This window comes from Falco peregrinus, chromosome 5 (assembly GCF_023634155.1).
Source record: "Falco peregrinus isolate bFalPer1 chromosome 5, bFalPer1.pri, whole genome shotgun sequence".
In the NCBI taxonomy this organism is placed as follows: Eukaryota; Metazoa; Chordata; class Aves; order Falconiformes; family Falconidae; genus Falco; species Falco peregrinus.
The window spans coordinates 115,432,391-115,450,641 of NC_073725.1; the positions used below are offsets into that span (position 1 = coordinate 115,432,391).

The 18,251-nt window shown below is 55.6% G+C and overlaps 1 protein-coding gene across 3 annotated transcripts in view; it reads left to right on the forward strand.

Moving 5' to 3' along the window:
- CACNA2D2 (calcium voltage-gated channel auxiliary subunit alpha2delta 2) overlaps positions 1 to 18,251 on the forward strand; it is a 454,520-nt gene that overhangs the window by 415,644 nt on the left and 20,625 nt on the right. For all 3 annotated transcript variants that reach the window (XM_055804987.1, XM_055804990.1, XM_055804989.1), the window contains exons 6-9: positions 4,544 to 4,588; positions 11,689 to 11,833; positions 15,751 to 15,882; positions 16,130 to 16,187. In XM_055804987.1, coding sequence (XP_055660962.1) covers positions 4,544 to 4,588; positions 11,689 to 11,833; positions 15,751 to 15,882; positions 16,130 to 16,187 — 380 coding nt within the window. The remainder of the gene's footprint in view (positions 1 to 4,543; positions 4,589 to 11,688; positions 11,834 to 15,750; positions 15,883 to 16,129; positions 16,188 to 18,251) is intronic.

The following is an 18,251-nucleotide window of genomic DNA, read 5'->3' on the forward strand; positions in this document are numbered from 1 at the left end:
AGCTGTTGCAGAAACATTTTCTTGGACTTGTTACGCAGCCAAGAAGGCTGCTGTGCTTGTGCCAAGGCTGGGAGACCCTGGGGTGAGCACTCACCTGGCTGAGGCCTCCAGCCCCAGCTGCCAACTAGGGTAAACTGGCTGGCACAGACCCGTCCCCAGGCACAGCCATCAGATGGTCCCATATCACTCTTCCCGACATGGATGGGCTTGGCAGGGGGTGACGCTGCAGTGGAAACATTCTGTGTCCCCCTGCTCACCACCTACTGCCACCCAGCCTTAATGCAGTCACAAGGCTGCAGGTGCTGCAGGTGCAGTAGGAGCTGCAGGAGCTGCGTGACACACTGCAGGCAATCTTCCATATGAAAGGTGCAACTATAAGCAAAAATTGTTGCTATTTTTGTGTGCTTAATAGTTTGGAGACACGAAGAACTCCCTAAATATTAACTGCCCTTTGTAAGTGCTGATGGCAAAGGAAAGACGGGTTTATGAGCACAGCAACCAGTGCTGTGGGGGCATGCTGGCTCCTGCTTACTCTCCCAAACTGCTGAGCTGCCCATGGGTCTGAGCAGGCACAGATCCCCGTCACCTGCCTTGTCCCTACATCAGAATGCCATGGGCTGGGATGCTGACTGTGCCACAGACCCCATCCAGTGGCTGGGAAACAGGCAGGTGCCAGCTTAGGATCCATCTTGTCTTTTCCTGCCGCCCTCCAAGTTCCTCCTAATTGTCTGGAAGGTAAACTGCTGCAAGATTTGGCTCTTCCAAAGCAAAGTAAATCTTGAAAGAGATTTCCTGGCCGCAGGGATCACCTGTGCCACTTGAAGAAATGAAACCTGCAGCCGGAGGGCTGAGATGAACCAAAATAAATGCAGTGGAGCAGGAGCTACCTGCAAAATCACTCCCAGGAGCCGCAGCATCCCCAGGGCATGCAGTCGGCAGGGTGACCCTTACAAGATGACGGCAGGCAATCCTTCCAAGGACAACACATCTGCAGGAGAAGGATTAGCCAGCTCAGATGATCTTACAGAAAAGCTATACAGGGGGAGAGTGAGCCGTGTCACCTCTGCTGTGTCCCTGCTGGCAGTGTGCTCCAGCTGGACAGGCTGGAGCCAGGGGCTGAGGTGCCACCAGCAGCTCCTTCCCAGGCCTTTTCAGGGCAGTGGCAGCTGTGTGCATGATGTGGTTTGATTGCCACCTTGTTAGACTGCTGACCTGGGGGTTTGGGCCAGCACCCCCCTGTCCTGATATTGATGATCTTCAGTGAGAGAGCAGAGCACTGACCTTTCTAGCAGTATTTTTAGTCACTGTAATTGTTTTAGGCAAAAAAAGACATATTTGAGTGCTTTTGGAGAAGGCTGGGGGGGGGGGGGGGGGGGGAGTGCGCCTCACCACCTACCTGAGACCCCTGCCATGCCCCTCCTTGTCATGGGCTTTGGCTCAACCCTGGTCCGCCAGCACGTGACCAGGGAGCACTGGTGCCAAAGCAGGGTCCTCCCTTGAGCTGCTGGCAAGGCTCCAGCTTGCAGCTTTGCAGAAGTTCACAGCCTGATTTCGTTAATTAGCTTTTGCTCAGCATTTTGGTGTAAAATCAGCAAAGGAGGGGAGCCCTGGGCTATGAGGGAGGGTTCAAGGGGACAGGCAGGACCTAGGGTCCCTGGGGAGGCTCTGGCACCCAGCATCCCTGGAGCCCCATCTGAAAGCTCTGGGCCAAGCCCTTGGCTGGGGGCTGCCCAGTGAACCCAAACCACAAGGATTTGGTACAGGCACAATGGTTGCTCAGTGGCTTTGCCAGAGAAACCTGGGCAATAGCTTCAGCGGCATTTGCAGATTACTCTGCCTTTGCACTTAACTCCCAAGGTTGTTTTCCCCCTGCCTTGCAGTGAGGGTTTAGGAGGCTGAAATAACCCCATGCTCACCAGCTAGTGACACAGTGCTTGCAGTGCCATTACACAGATGCCGTTTGGCAATTATGATGCAAGAAAATTGGCAGTGGTTAACACATCATCAAGGAGCAGCTACTCAGCATCAGCCTCCCCTCCAGTGCAAACAGGTGAGTGCTTTCGGCAGGCTCGTTTGCAAGAGGTAGGGGCAATGTTTTGCCCTGAAATCCCTTGACATCTTCACCGCTTGTTTTCTTTATTACTGTTTATTCTGAAAGGCTCTAGAAATACCGGTGCTATTTACACAGACTGGGTGCTGGGTTTAACATGGACCAGAGGAGGAGGAGACAGAGAGGTTTACATGAAGAAGGCGAGTGTGTTTAAAAAACAAATACTAGGGAGAGAAAATTGTAGGACCCCATGTCATCTCCTGAGAGACCCCTGGCATCTCTAGACTGTCTCCAATGGCTCTGTCTCTCCTTTCTGGAATAAATTCACCAGCTCCACCAGCCTCTGCTGGGGTTGTCAGGGCTTGGTGCTTAGGTTTAGCAGCAGACTTGGCACTGCTGGGTTAATGGTTGCACTTGATGATCTTGAAGGTCTTTTCCAACTTAAATGATTCTACGAAAAAGTGCATGGCAAGGGCTCTGTGATCCCTAAGGAAACTAGTGGGAGAGATGTCCTTCCAGGGTGTCTGCTTCCAGTTCTGTGTCATGCCATGGGAGCGCTGGTGTGAGTAAAAGTAGGACCAGGGGACCAGCTCTCCTCCCCATGCATTACCTCCTCCTGCCTTCTCACCCACTGCGGGAGCAGGGCCACTGCCTGATGGAGGGGATGGAGGGGATTTGAGCTTTTTGGGGAAGCCGATGGAAGACAAAATGAATAACAAAGCACCTTCTGGATGGCTGTTATTAGTCACACTCACTTCTGATTAAAGATCATTAAACATGAAATTAGCTCATTTGTGTTACGGGTCTCCCAGGGGTTCCTTTAATTAGGAAGTGCAGATGGCCACAGACCTGGGGAGACAGCAGTGCCGGCAAGGGGCAGGGGTGTGCATGGAGCCGGGAGCAGCACAGGGAGGGCACCTAAAGAGAAATTAATCTTTTTTCCCCTTTTCTTGTTGTTTTAAACCCCTCAGCATTTCACAACAAATCAGAGATAATTAATAAGTACATTCCCTTAATGACTAGGCTTTTTAATAGCAGAAATTGGAAGATGCTGTGTCAATTTTATTTATTATTTTTTTCAATTTCCCCTCTCGGTGCTGACTTACCACCATGATTAGAGTTGCAGAGCCTGCAGGAGGGACCATCCCCTCTGCCCAGGAGGGTGCTGAAACTGCCCTTTGCCATCACCATCCTGGGGGAACATCGGCTGCGCAGGCTGCTGGGATCCCCCTGCTACCGGTGCCCCTACCTTCGAAGCATCCCCACTGCAGGGGCTTTCCCACCTCTTGGTGGGCTTGTGTCATAACAGCCTGGAGAAGCAGCAGCAAGCCACTCTAGGGAGCGGGTCTGTGGCTGGAGGATAATGCCAGTGAGGGGTTAGTGACTGCCAGCTCCCAGTGGGGCCAGGACAGCAGAGTGGGTGGTGCCAGCTCCTAGTAATCTGTTCGAACCTGCCATTCCCTTTCCAGGGCACAAGCCCCCAGCCAGGTTGGTCTGTGTGTCACGGTACCGCCGGCCCTGTCACCAGCCCGCAGCCAGGCTGGGTGCTGCAGAGGCAGCACCAGAGTTGGAGTCAGGAGGACAGGGACACTGTGTTTTGGTTAAGGTTTTGGCTGCATTTCTGTTCTGGGTCCAGATCACTTTCCTCGCTAACTAATAACAGCAGTAACCATCCCAGGGCGCTGCCTGCACAGCTGCTGACAGCTGGTTGAGTGGCAGACATGTTAGTGCGGCGATGGCTGCTCGTGCGCCTGCATCGTGCTCGCATCCCGGCACGCAGGGAAGCGTCTCCCAGTGCCCTTTAATTACCCTTTCTGATGGCACACAAAACGCTGTTGTGACAGCATTGCTGCTGTCCAGATTGCCTCTTTAGGAATTTTATCAGCTGCCTCGTGTCCTGACATGCAGGAAAGAAGAATCTGAGTGGACCTTTTTGCCTTAATAGGCTCTAAATACCCCAAATTAATGACGTGCATTTCTCCATGGGAGCGAGGACGCTCTTCTCCCTATTCCTGCTGCGTGGGGAGGGGAGTGGAGCTTTGCCGGCTTCAGGGGCGCTGCCTGCCACACTGCCCATGCCTGGCTCTCCTGCCGCTCCCGAGGTTTGCAGGAGGACCAGAGCATCCCGGGTGCAGTGACACAATGCAACCTCAGCCCGGTGGCAGTGCAGAGGCTGCGGTAAGGCCAGTGGCACTGCTGCAGGGCTGTTTGGCTGTGGCAGAGGCTGTGCATTGCCCCGCACTGCAGCAGCTCAGCAGCAGCCACGAGTAGAGGGAAATGTGGCAGACGGTGGCTGGTCCTTGAACAGTGGACAAGGGGGATGTGGGGTCCCAACCATGTCCCAAGGGCTGCATGGGGGGGGCAGAGTTCAGTTCCTAGTGATGTGGCTGCCAGCAGCATGTTGGACGTGCTGAGGGGATGAGTAACAGGGGAGACCCCTCTGCTGTCCCTATCCCTGCTAAGCACTAACTCCGCTCTCCCTCTTCTCTACAGGAGGAAGACATCGAGTACTACGACTCCAAGGCCGACACCGAATACGTGAGTACTATCCCTGCTGCAACACTGGCACGCTGAACACCCCAGCCTGGCGCTGAGTCCCTTGGTGGGGCAGTCCCAGCACTGTACCAGCAGGGCATAGCACAGCATTTGTTACAGCCGGCATAACAAGACTCTGTCTGCGGTGGGCAGCAAACGCCCAGTGCACAGCCATGCCCCCCAAGCCAAGCCATGGTGGCATGTTGGCCAGCACCAGGGCCAGCAGCAGGCAGGTGGGCATGTTGCTCCACCGCCTGCAAAAGTTTCTAAAATTAAAGCTGGCATTGAAATTCAAATGAAGAGCAAACCTTTAATTAGAGACTGAATTTAATTCTCTGCCCCCCTCCTGGCACAGCCGTCCTGTGATTTCTGGCAATCAGTGCTTTAAGTACAGACCCGACAGCTCCGCTCTCCCAGCTCTCTCAGGGGAGCTGGCATTTGCCGGCTGTTCCACACAGCAATGGTGGTGGCACTCAGGTGCCACACCACGGGCACAGGATGCTCCGCCGGCAGTGGCTGCTGCCCCACAACACCCCGCTGTGCTGGCAGGTGATGGGTCACCTGGCTCCTATGTTGTGCCGTGCTGTGGGATCCTTCCAAAACAGGGGCTCACCAGGTCAGTGATGCTCTTGGTGTGGGGCCGCAGGGGAGCAGCTGTGCCACTGTGTCCTTGGAGCTGGCTGGGAGCCCCAAGCAGAGCAGGGTGGGGGCTTGGGGGCAGCCCCAGCCAGTGCCAGTGCTCCGGGACTGGTCCTTGCCCCAAGGCAGAGCCAGCAGCAGATGTGCCATCCGGGGTCAGTGCTACAGTGGGAGGGGAGGAGTGGCAGCACATGGCATTGGCAGCAAACCACCTGCAAACCACATGGCCTTGTCTCGAAATAATACTTGGGTGACCCCACGAGCCTTCAGAAGGCCCCATGCAGAAGGGAGGGGAGGATCTGGGCTTGATGGGGTCCCACCAGCTTGGGTGACATGCCCTGCACCGAGCTCCAGCTCTCCTCTCACCCCGCCTTGGAGGTGGTGGCCAGAGCGGAAGAGGGGCAGGCTGGAATGGAGGATGGATGCCTTCAAAGCAGAGCTATTGACAAACTGCCCGTGCCATTGTCCCCAGGTGGTGACAGCAGGAGGGCTCCTTGGCAGGGAAAGCAAGTCAGGGAGAGTCTGGGAGATAGGATGGAGAGGTCGGGCAGATGCTGTGGCTGAAGGGGAGGGCACTTGCTCTCCCAAGCAGGTCTCCCTGCTCATTTGAAGCCATGGATATCTCCTGTCCCTCCCCAGCCCAGGGGGAGCTGCCAAAGCAGGGAGGATCCTGCTCTCCATGGCTGCTCTGGAGAGGACAGAGCTAATGGGCTTAAAATGCATTAAAGCGGATCTTGGATAGAAGTGGAGGAAAAACTGGCTGGCAGTTGACGCAGGAGGAGGCAGCCTGGGGAGCAGGGTAGCTCCCTGCCTGGAGGGCTGAGCAGCAGGATGCATGCACCCATAAGGCTGGGCAAGGCTTTTGCCACGGAGCAGGGGACAGAAGAGCTGGAAGTCCCCATGCCTGGTGTAACCCCGACTGGTCCTGGCTGCCCACACCCAGCCAGTGTCGGCAGCGGTGACCTGAGCTGGCAGCTCTAGCTGTTAGCTTTGGGATTAGCCATTTCTGCAAGTGAAGAGAGCATCCTGGTCACGTTAGGTGGGATTATGACATGGGAGGCATCTCGACCTCAGAGCTGTGCCTGCTGAGCCCTCCTGGTGTATGGGGCACCAGGGAGGAACCATGCACCACAGCGTGGCACAGTGTCCCTGGGGACTGTGGGGCTCAGCGCCCAGCTCCCTGGTCCTTCCCCAGGGGAGGTGGTGTGTCATCGGGGAGGAACAGCCCTGCAAATCTGTCATCAGCCACACTGACTTCAGTCCTCCTCTGGTGAAATATCAAGCAAAATTGGGAGTGTCCTGTTGCAGAGCCTTGTGGATTTGGCAGGGAGGGCACATCCCTATTGATGCTGTTGCTGCTTGCTTGTGAAATCCGAGCAAATTTAATTCCAGCAAAAATAATGGAGATAAAAGAAGGTGATACTGAAATAAAAAAGGAGAGAGATGATACCAGAAGGTCTAAATGGAACTAAATAGTGCTCTTTCCATCTTTTCTTTATTTAGCTTCAATTTTTATATTTAAATTGAGCAGGATCTAGCTGAAATTGAGTTAGTTCTGACGGACAATGCCTATTCAACATAACTGGGCTTATTCACAAGGCTTACATCAGCTTTAACTACAGTGCGAAAGAAATGAGCTTCCTATTCATTTTGCTTGCACCTCAGCTCCGCTATCTTCCTAAACAGATTTTGGATTTCCAAGTGTTTTTTAACAAATGGGAACATCAGAAATTTTTTCCTGCAGGTCCCCGAGGCTCTCAAAATGTTGGCAGAAATGGAGCTTTCACCTTTCTCTGCTAGCAAGGGCTGTGGGGTTTATCCAGGGAGAAGTATTCAAACTAGCAGATGCTACTGGTTGGGTATCACAAGCAGAACAACACAGAAATAAAGTGATTTTCCATCTTAGTATTGCATTGATGGCAGGGGATGATGCTTAAGTCACAGCTGAAGCCAAAATCCCTTGGGACATACCATTCTCCAGTGGAAAGCAGCACAGCTCCATGAAGGTATCCTCATCCCAAGGTCAGCACTCGGGCACCCACCCACTGCTGGAGGTCCCTGAGAAGGGGTGAGAGTGGAGGTGCTGCTGGCAGGCGGCTCTGTGACAGCCTTAGCACCCTCCGGGGCAGGGGGCAGCACGGTGTCGGTCCTGGCCGCCCGCTCGCTGCTCACCTTGCCCGGTAGATGCAGCGAGGAGAGGGAGGAGTTAAAAAAAAGCCCCTAAATGTCAGCAGCAGATAAAGGGTGTTGGAAAATTTAATCTTCCAACTTTCTCAACTAATGTGACATTTGGATTTCCTCCTGATAAGCTATCAGCCGTAGAAGTTTCTTTCTTTTGCCTTTTTTCTTTTTTTTTTTTTTTCCCTTCTTCTCTCCTCTGGCTGGTAATTTAAAAATAAATGGTCTAGAAAGATCTCTAAACAGTACCTTTGGCAAAGATTAAAAAAAGCGAAGGGGGATAGGGGGACAGGCTGGCGGGAGAGGCTGATTGTTATTTATAACCTGGGCTGCTATAAAAGCAGGAATGTGGCTGGAGAACACGCCATCTCCCTCCCTGGCATTAAATTACCGCATTTCAGGAAAAGCTGAGAGATTTAAGAAGAAAGGCCCTTTTGCATGGGCCTGGAGTTTCTCAGCCATGTGCTGGGGCATTATATTTGTATGCATTATTAGCAGTAATCATGATGTGTTGATAGGAGTATTTTGCTGGTTTTTCTGGACTTAGCACAGATGGGTGCCCCTGGAAAATTTAAAAGGCTGTGTTGGGATCTCGGAAAGATACATCCCGCTCAGATGTGTGTGAGATGGGACGAGGGATGCAGGGTTGGTGTCGGGGTGTTGCTGGTGCTGGTGGTAGCGGGAGGAGCAGCACAAGGGAGGGCTTCTTTGGAGCTGCAACACCCCAGCCAGCATCCCAGAGCAGCTGCCTGCACCACTAGCCAGACCAGCCCTGCATTTTTCATCGGTGCTGCCATTGGAGCCGTCATCATTAGCTGTGATGGCTCGTTCCCATGGAGATGAGCAATGAACGGGGCTGTCTGCATCCGCAGGAGCTGCCTGGCCGAGGCATCGCTGCTGCACCAGGTCACATCCCCAGCTCCATCTGCAGCTCCAAACCCCACCACTGGCGGGACCCCCCTGATAGTCCTTGTGCCCGTGGGCTGGCTGGCTCTCCTCAGCCAGCACTAGCCTGGATGTGATGGAAGGCAGGTACTTGCTGTGAGCATGGCAGCCTCCGATGAATCTGTTGTGTGGTGCTACTGGTGCTCATTGGGTGTTGGGGCATTTTTGGGTTTTACACCCTGTCCGATATTTTGGGAGACTCGAGAGAGAATATTGTGACTGGCAGCCCAGCTGCTAAAGCACTGGGGATGGCAAAATCTCTCGGCGCCTGGTAACTTCTTGCTGAAGCAATAAATACGTATAATATTGATATATTGCCATGGAGTCAATTTCTAATGGTGTGTAGCAAATAATATATTCAAACTGTAGCATCTATTTGTGTTATGTTGTACATATTGTAACAGATAAATAGAAGTTTCCAAGTTCTTTTGAAATGTAATGACGAGAAATGCTGCAAAATCTGCCTGGGGGCCTGCCGAGATGCTCATGGTTTAACCGGTGTAAATCCAGGAGAACTTGAATCATCTTCTCCTTTACTCTAATATAAATTTAATGCAGAATTTCTTCCTCCAGCCTTCCCAAGGTGGCTCTTTGTAGCCGCAGCCTAGCACTGAGATGCTCCCATCCCTGCCTGGGCTGGTAACAGCTTTGACTGCCTTCACCTGGGTGGAAATGACACCATTTCAGGTGCCCAAATCAACCTGGCTTAAACAGGAATAACTTGGTTGAGGTCAGGAGATTTATAGATAAAGGATAAACGCAGCTTGAATAACATCAGCTCTTTCCACGGGTCTCTTTGCTGTATAGGTGTCAGTGATGCATGAAGTGTCCTACGTATATATAGCTGTATATTTGTCTCCGAGATCTATACATATGCTTCTTTACAGCTACATGAATGAGAGCAGCCAGACAGCGCCGAACCTGGCAGAATACAAATTAGCCCCTAAGAAGTGGGTGATATAACAGAATAATGATAAACAGAAGAGTGGTAATTATATACATAGTAGTTCCAGCTCCAGTAAAGTGGAGAATAACCATGCAGCCTGGGGGAAATAGGGAGGGTTGGATTTTCCTGGCTGCTGGGGGTGGCAGGGGCAGTGGATGGGCTGGACTCTGGGAGGATGCCCTGCCAATTTGAGGTGCGGAGGGATGGGGAGGTGTCATCAGGACTTTGCTGGACTAAGAAAAAAAAAAGGTTTTAGTGTCAAAGCAGAGGTTTTGGTGCTGCAGGTACCCTCAGGGCCACGGTTTTATCCCATCTAAAGCCTGTTTTCAGCAGGCATCTCTAAATCACTGTCTGGTGCTTGGTGAAGCTGGCAGGGGCAAACTGTGTGGTGCTTTCCCCCAGAGACTTGAGCCCCAAATTGACGGCAGGCTCGGGGCTGGGGCTGCTCTCCAGCTAGCCCATGGCCCAGCATACAGCCAGGGTGCCAGCTCTGCTGCAGCATCACGGCTTTGCAGGGGGGGCAGTAGTCAGTTTGTGCCTTTTCTCCAGATTTACGTGAAATTGAGAGCATAATCTGGATTTTGATCGTGGTGACATGGCTCAGGGGAGGTGGGGACAGTCTCTGCCCACCTCCCACTCAGCTATTGCAGCTGTAATTGAGTTCAGCATCTTTCTGGGTGGCTGGAGCCCCTGTGGCAGGATCAGCTTGGTGACGTGGTTACACTTGCAATCCACCAGCTGGAATTAAAGCCCAAACCTTGCATATGAATCCTGTTATTCTCCCGAACTGTGGCGAATGGTTTGGCCACTCTTCGCAATGTCAGGGGAATGTCACTGCCTCAGTGGCCGGCCAGAGCTGGCACAGGGGAGGTGGCATCTCTCTGCATCATCTGCAACAGGGAAACAGGGAGGAGGCCAGGATGGGTGTTAAATGACCTTCGTAGTTTATTTCCCAAACACATAATTTTCCTTTAAATATATGGCTTTTCCCATGAGAAATTCAGACCTTTTGTCCCCTGGGTTTTGTTGAGAGGAGCCTGGCCAGTGGGAGAGCTGCTCACGCTGGGCCACCAGGACAGTGGGATGGGACAGTCCCCTACCCCTTGTCCCCACTGGTGCTGGGGTGCTTTGCTGCAGGACAGCGTGGGGCAGCCATCCCTGGCACAGTACCACACAAGCTCTCCCTGGAGCTGCTTGCGCTTCCAGTCACGTCTGCTGTCGTTTCTGCGGGGCTGATCTCTGCTACCGCAATCAGATGGCCTTACACGGGCACCGAGATAGGCACTTCGCTCGGGAAGGAGGCACAAGGGGGGGAGTTGGCACTGAGCTGCTTCGCGAGGGGAATTCATTCCCTTGCCAGGCAGCAGAATCCACTCCTGTGCTGCTGCGCCCACCCCTGCCCCTTTTGCTCCTGCAGCCAGGGCCAGGGGAAGGTGGCTGGAGCCATCCTGTACCCCAGCTTGGGCTTGGCATGTCTCTGCCCCTGTGTTGCCTGTCCCTGCCCACAGACAGAGCAGGTAGCTCTGCAGCTCTGCCCAACTGCAGCGGGGATGTAGCTCTGAAGGTATGGAAGGGCAGGTGCTGCAGCATCCTCCCCTACCTCCTCCCCATCCTGAGCATCTCCCATCCGGCTGCACACAGCCTTCCCCAGCCACTGGGCTTGTGGGCTGGGATACAGCAGCTCTGATTCAGCACCTTCTCCTGGATTTCTTTGCTCCCAGCAGGATGGCGGAGGTGATTTCCCCAGCTCTGTAGCAAGGCCACCCCCTTTCTCCCTCTTCCCTGCATGGCCCTGCAGCTCAGCTCTGCCCCTGTCCCCCCCTGTAGCCACCCAGCCGTTCTGCCTGCACCAGCACAGCCCTGCCCTGCCTTTCTGGAGGGGTTTCACCCGCAGTGCCATGCTGGCTGCAGGGCCCTGAGAAGGTTGAGGAGGGCTGGGAAGGCGAAGGAGGACATTTGAGCACCAGCAGTGGGGAATTCGCCGTCTCTTCACCATAATTAAATATTGTTTGCATTGCTTATTGACAGAGCACTAAGCTGCACTCCGTTTTAATTTGTTCTTTGATAGTTGCCTTTTGCTGCTAATTGATTTTCAAGGCTTTTTTGTTTTGTTTTGGTTTGGTTTGTTTTTTTTGTCTGACTTAATACCTGTCATGCTACCAAAGTCGGAGAGGCAAGGCTAACCGGCACCCACCTTTGTGCCCACCTGCTCCCAGCAGCCGCTCCTGTGTGCCACCAGCACTGGCATGGGCTGCGGGCCAAATCTGTCATGAGAGCCAGCATGGCTGGTCTTTGCAGGGGGGACATTTGGTGATGGGCTTTGGGTGGTGGTGTTCCCAGCATGTGTCCAAGGCTGGCACCCCGGGTGACCCCATGTGCTCTGCTCCTTCTCTAGGATGATCCCGAAGGAGAAGAGTTCGAGAGGGAGAAGTCTAGCTCCAACTCCTTGAAGCTGGAGTTCACGGATGACCCCAACTTCAAGACCAAGGTTAACTATTCGTACGCTGCTGTGCAGATCCCCACGGACATCTACAAAGGCTGTGAGTGCTGCTCCTCACCCGCTCCACTCTGCTCTGTGCTGCCTGGCCAGGCTCAGCCTCCACCTCTCCTGCTCAGGGTGCCACAGCCCCAGGGACTGTCACCCCGGGGTGCCACAGCTGGGGCTGGGGGCTGGGGGCTGGGGCAAGCTGGCTTCCAGCCGGGTGGACACTGGGAAGAGGCAGAGTCACTGTGTCAGAACAGAGGTGACAATGTGTTCCTCCCCAGGGACACTCAAGAGCATGGGATGGGCCAAGGAGGCAAATCAGAGGTTAGGGCTTATTAGGAAGGGGTGGAGAGAGGAAAGGAGAAATTGTAATTATGGCAAAGGATAAAGCTTGTGCCCACCCATCTGTGATCCCTCCCTGCACAAGAGCTCAGCAGAACTTGAGGAGCTTCAGAGCAGGCGCTGGAGCCAGGCAGAGGGATGGAGCCCCTCTGTGCGTGAACAGTTACAGCAGCAGCAACTCCAAACTCATAGGAGGGAGCGAGAGGGGCTGTGCAGTGGGAGAGGGCGAAGCAGGCATGCTTCGTCGCTGGCTTTGGGCTGCCTGAGGCTGAGGTTATTAAAAGGGAGAAAAAGCAACTGAAATCCTTCAGGAAGGCAACAGAGGGTGACTGCAGGATAGTGAGATGCTGCCCTGGGCAGACCCCGGTGCCAGAGCACACAGGGGGTATCAGCCCCATGGCCGTGCCCCTGCCACTGCCAGAGGGCACAGGCTGCTCCAGAAAGGGGGACCGGGTTGGCTGGCCAGCCTGGGAGCAGGCAGGGAGGGATGGATGTGTGGATGGGATAGGACACACCACACCAGCTTTAAGTCCCTGCTGGGAAATGACACAGTCCCTGAGCTTCCAGAGCTCTCTCTGGCCTCGCTCTGGCACGTGGTGACAGTCGGTCTCCATTTCCCTCTAGTGGCTGCTCTGCACCGAGCTGGGGACCACTCCCAGCCGGAGATCATACTCAAGCACCCGCAGGCCGCATCCTGTGCCCAGACCCTGCTGTTGGAGGGCACCCCTCATCTCCCTGTACCCACACCCCAGTGTTTCAGTGGCACTTGCCGAGGGCTCCCAGCTGGTCACAGCGGTGACTGGGTCCGAGCTCACATCCCTGCCCCAAGCGGCATTTTCCTGGTACATGGGCTTGTTACCGGCACGGCTGTGCTCACAGCTGCATCAGTGCAACGATTTCACCACGGCAGCAGCAGTGGATTAGAAATTTGCAATTAGTTTTATTACCCAGCTAGTGCAGGCCAGGCAGCTAATGAAGCACATCATGCAAGCAGGGTGGGCTGCGTGGGATGAAATATTCATTACTCCTCACCCCTGCTTGCCAGTTGACGCCACGGCTGATGCCCTGCCATGGCCACATAAATCACCCTGCTCGGCTGTGGGACAAGAGCAAATTGGAGATTAACATGCTCCAGGGACTCACAGCCTCTCGGAGAGGGATGCTGGAGAGGGAATGGGGCAGTGGGGGGTCCCAGTGGGGGAACACCCTTCCAAATCCCAATCCCAGTGGGGAAGGGAGCTGCAGCCACAGGGATGGGCTGTGCAGGCACAGGGATCAGACCATGTCCAGCTTCCCCAGGGTGCTCCAAAAAGGCACGGTGTAGGGCAGGGTGCTTAGCTGCTGCACTCTGGAGAGCAGGTTTGAGGTGTGAACATGGGGCCATCCCTGTGCCCTCTCCTGAGGGGACACCAGCAAGCTTAGCAGAGCCATGGGTGGGGAGCATGTCCGGGGGCGGGGGGGGGGGGGGGGGGGGGGCGCAGTGGAGAGGCGCTATCACTATCGCTGCCTGGCACGCTAATTAAACCACTATGGAGACACCCTCCACCGTCACCCCTCGCTACACACACAAATTACATCCTATATGTGTTTTATTTACTGTGCCATTTTTAATTAAATCTGCAATCGCTTGCTGGCAGGGCGGGGCTGGACTCACCCTGATGGGGACAGGGAGGAGACGGGGACAGGAACAGGAATGTCACCAGGAGGGGCTGGCAGGTCTGGCCTGGACTGAGGGGGACAGAAGCCATCCTGACTGTGGACACAGCCTCCCATCTGATGAGCAATAGCCCATCACTCTGTGCACAGGGAGAGGGTGGGAGCTGTTTGTGCACAGGGCAGTTATAGAGGCTGCATTCCTGCAGAAGGATAGTGTAGGGGCTGTATTCACATGCAAGGATGATATAGGGGCTGTACAGATGAGCAGGGATGGTAATAGGGGCTGTGTTCATGTGCAGGGGTGGTATAGGAGCTCTGTATGTTCACAGGGAAAGTGTAGGGGCAGCTTTCATGCACAGGGATCGTATAGGGGCTGTGTTTGCTTACAGGGATGGTATAGAGGCTGTATTTGTTCACGGGGATGATATGGGGGCTACACTCATGCTCAGGGATGCTATAGGGGCTGTGCTTCTGCTCAGAGGTGGTGTATGAGCTGTGTTTGTGCACAGAGGGCATAGGAGCTGCATTTGGCACAAGCCTGGTGTGGCTGATGGGCCCCAAGGGGCTGGGGGTGCAGGTGCTGCTGGGGCTGGAGGGGAACCTGTCAATATTGCCCAGGGCTGCTCCAGGCAGGCAGGAGCCTGGCAGCCTGCTCACGACCCCTTCTCCCAGGAAAAACCACGTCCTGTGAAAGAGCCAAACAAGAAATCATCCTAAGTGCCCAGATAACAGCACTCTGTGCGGGCACGGTGCTGAGAAATGGCTGGGGAAATATGGATGGAGTAAATCGTGATTTTAAGGGATAGCTGCCTGAGGGAAGAAGTCTTCTGCAGTGGTGCTGGGGTGGTGGGAACCGGGATTCACCCTGGGTGGAACCTGCCCATGTCCCGCCAGCAGCTCAGGGCTGTGGCAAAGGCTTGAACAGGTGATGACAGTGTTTCGAGGAGACACAAGTGTGGGAGGAAGCCTTAGGAGAGCTAAATATACTCCTCAAATGTACACCAGCTCGCCTGCAGCACTGCACTGGTTGCTCCGCCCAGTGCTAAGGAGGAGGGCTGCTCCTAGGAGCTCTTGCACCCCAAAAATGCACTGAGGGTCCCCCAGGATGAGTGCTGCCAGCTGCCCACTCCTATCCACAATGGCACAGCTGGCTCCTCAGCACCACAGCCCCAGGGCTCACCGTGGGGCTCCCCTGGCCCCGGCCCAGGGCTTGGGGTACCCACAGTGTTCCAAGTGCCCCAAAGGGCACTGTGAGGACTGGGGGGTGCCACTGTCCCCAAAGCATCTTCCCTGCCGGCTGGCCAGCCCCATACCTGCCATACTGCCCCATACTGGCGCCCCCCCCCCCGCGCTCTACCAGCTCCCCCCTTGATTAATCACAGGCTGGGGCTGCCAGCAGCTTATCTTTTGCTTTAATAGCTGAATAATTTAAAACTGCTGTTTGCCGGCATCTTAATTGCTTTTGCATCAGGTGCAGGGGCCAGCAGGAATGCAGAGCAGGGCCCGGAGGCTCCACACAGCCCTGCGGGGCACAACCCCTTGTTTCCCAGCTGGTGCCTGTCCCCAGGGAATGGGGCCAGCACGGTGGTGGGAGGAGCAGGGAGTTTTGCTGGGAAGGTGGTGAGATGGCAAGGCAGCTGTCCCCAGTGGTGGCTCTCCCTGCCCCAGAGCGAGGGGATGGGGATGGAGAGCGGTTGGGGGAGTATGGCCGGGTGGCTCAGGTCTCTGAGGAGAAGGGACAGCAGGCTGATGGTGGAGGCTGTGGGAGCAAGGGACCAGGGGGATGCAGTAGTATCTGCAAAGTTCCTGTGGGCTCCTCCATGGGAAGGGGCAGAGGGGACACACCACCTCTCCCGCCCTGCCATCGCTGTGGGGACACCATGGTCCCCAGCACACACACCTCCACCCCACACCCCCAGCTCTGCTGCTCCCCCGCATCTGCCCACCCACCCACCCCGGCTCTGTCTCCTGCAGCCACGGTCATTCTCAACGAGCTGAACTGGACGCAGGCGCTGGAGGATGTCTTCATCGAGAACCGCAAGGAGGATCCCTCCCTGCTCTGGCAGGTGTTCGGCAGTGCCACCGGCGTCACCCGCTACTACCCCGGTGCGTGGCAGGGGCCAGCGGGGGGTGGTGGCTGGTGGCTGGCCAAAAGGGCATGGGGGCGAGCATCCCCCAGCGCCAGCCCTGGGGGCCACCTGGCACACATAACCGTGCTGTGTCAAAGCCCATTGGTGTGAGCACCCTGCCAGAGCCTGCTGCTTCCTCACCCCTGGGCATCCCTAAGTCCCATTCCCCTGTCCCCCACCCCAGGACAGCCCTGCCTTGCTCACCACCTGCCTTCCCCCCGCAGCCACCCCGTGGAGAGCTCCCAATAAGATCGACCTCTACGACGTGCGCAGGCGGCCCTGGTAAGGGGGTGCCAGGTGGGAAGGGGGGTCCTGTCGCCAGCCCTTCCTGGCTAGGAGCAGCCAGCTCCCTCCCCTTTTCATTTCACACATGGTTGCCATTAGCAAACACATAATTCGGGCAGAGGCACCTGAGCTGCAGCTCTCCGCTCCTGCTCCCCGTCCCTTTTCCTAGGAAGGCAGAGTGGGATGGAGAGATAAATCCTTGGGTACAGATGAAGGTGGAGAACCACCCCTCACCCTGTGCCCCCCCTGCAGCCGTGGCGACTGGCGCTCAGTCCTGGCCAGCATTCCCATCCGAACGGGAAAATCCTGGCTCTCAGAAACTGCGAGCCAGGAGGATGGCAAGAGAAGCAGGCAGGCAGCGCCGAGCTGTGGTTGCGTGATAGCTGCAGCCATTTAGCTGCACACCGAGTGAGGCGGGACTGCATCGAGTCCCTGTCACCCAGGTAGAGGTGCCAGCTTGGCAGCGTCGGTGTGGTGCTGCCCGTGGGGCTGGGGGAGCTGCGGCCCCAGCCTGCCTGCCCAGCCTGACACACACAGTCATGGAGAGGAAAGCAGGTGCCAGTCCCCACTGCATGCCCAGGGAGCCTTGTATCCCAGGGGGTCACCCCCTGCCTAGCCCACTGCCCACACTAGGAGATGCCCCCTCTCCTTGTCAGAGAATTAATGGCCCTGCTACTATGGTTAATTGTCTTTGATTGCTCCACATTAATTATTAACTGGTCTCTGCCGGGGCATCCATGCGGGTTATTGGCCGAGGGGGGAGTGGGGGGCTGTTTTGGGGAGGAGGGGCTGCTGGTGTGTATGGGGGCTACTGAGCCTGGCTAGCACAGCTCCCTGTCCACTAGCCAGCCTGGCCACCCACTTCCCCACGCAGCCATGGAGGAGCAGCAGCACCCGTTGTGCTAGGTGGCAGCTCACCGCTGAGAACACCCCCTTGGGGTCCTCTCCTGCCCTTGTGCCAGGGTCCGGTGCAGCACACAGCCCTCAGTGCTGGGCCCACCAGGGTCACAGTCCTGCCTGCAGCCTTCATGGGGCTGCCAGCACCACTTGCCTGCCCTCCCCTCCCTTGATGAATGGCGCTATTAACCACAGCCTTCTCCCGCAGAGCCCAGGGTATTCATCTGAGCAGGGCAGCCAGAGATGTATGTGCTGCCACAACCCATTACAGGCAGCATCTTAGTTGGGCTCCATGCCACGCCAGCAGCCCAGCCCCAGGGAGTGGGGCAGTCACCAAGCCCCCCGGCCCCCACCAGCTGGCAGGAAGCCCATGGGCAGCTGCCTGCCCATCCTGCACTCCAGCTTGACAGGAGGGTGCTGGGAGGATGCAGCATCCACACCAGCAGGGCCCCACATGCCAGCATCCCCCATCCTGCCCAGGTAATCACTTGTAATTAGGAAACACCAGGACCTGGAATGAGCAATCAGATCCTGCCCCTTCCCCAGTCCTCCCCAGTAACGGTGAGTAATTGATACTAATAACAGACTAATTCATTTGCATCAGGCCTGATCCTGATCAGGCCAATATTGAGGCTCCCTTGGACTTCAGCCATGGCAGGAGCAGGCCTGACGCGATGGGACAGGGAGGCTGGGTGGTGCCTGCCCGTTGCTGGGATGGGTGCTGAGCATCACGCTGGCCCCCTCCTGTGCAGGATGGCACAGCAGAGCTGCAAGCAGGACTGACTGCTTCAAGCAGTGAGGAAGGGTTCCCTAATTGTTTTCAGGGAGGAGGATTTATATAGTAGTATTATTTTTCCTTCTCGTAGCTAAAAATAACTTAATCAGCCTGGCCTTTGAAGCTACCAGGGGGGTAAACAGCATCTTAATATGGATGTGTGTGTCAGCATAATCAGCGTGCAGAAAAGGGCCTGAAATGATGGAAGAGTTTAGCATTTAGAGCTCATTAGACTGATACGGTACCAAGTGGCAGGTCACTGGCGGTCTGCCGTGCCATGCCATGCTGTATCCTTGCCTCTTCCCGCCACCACCTTGTCCCTGCTCCTTGCCATGGGGTTACCGCAGGCATGAGTGCACAGGTGCTCTCGGCACAGCTCCCCGGCCACC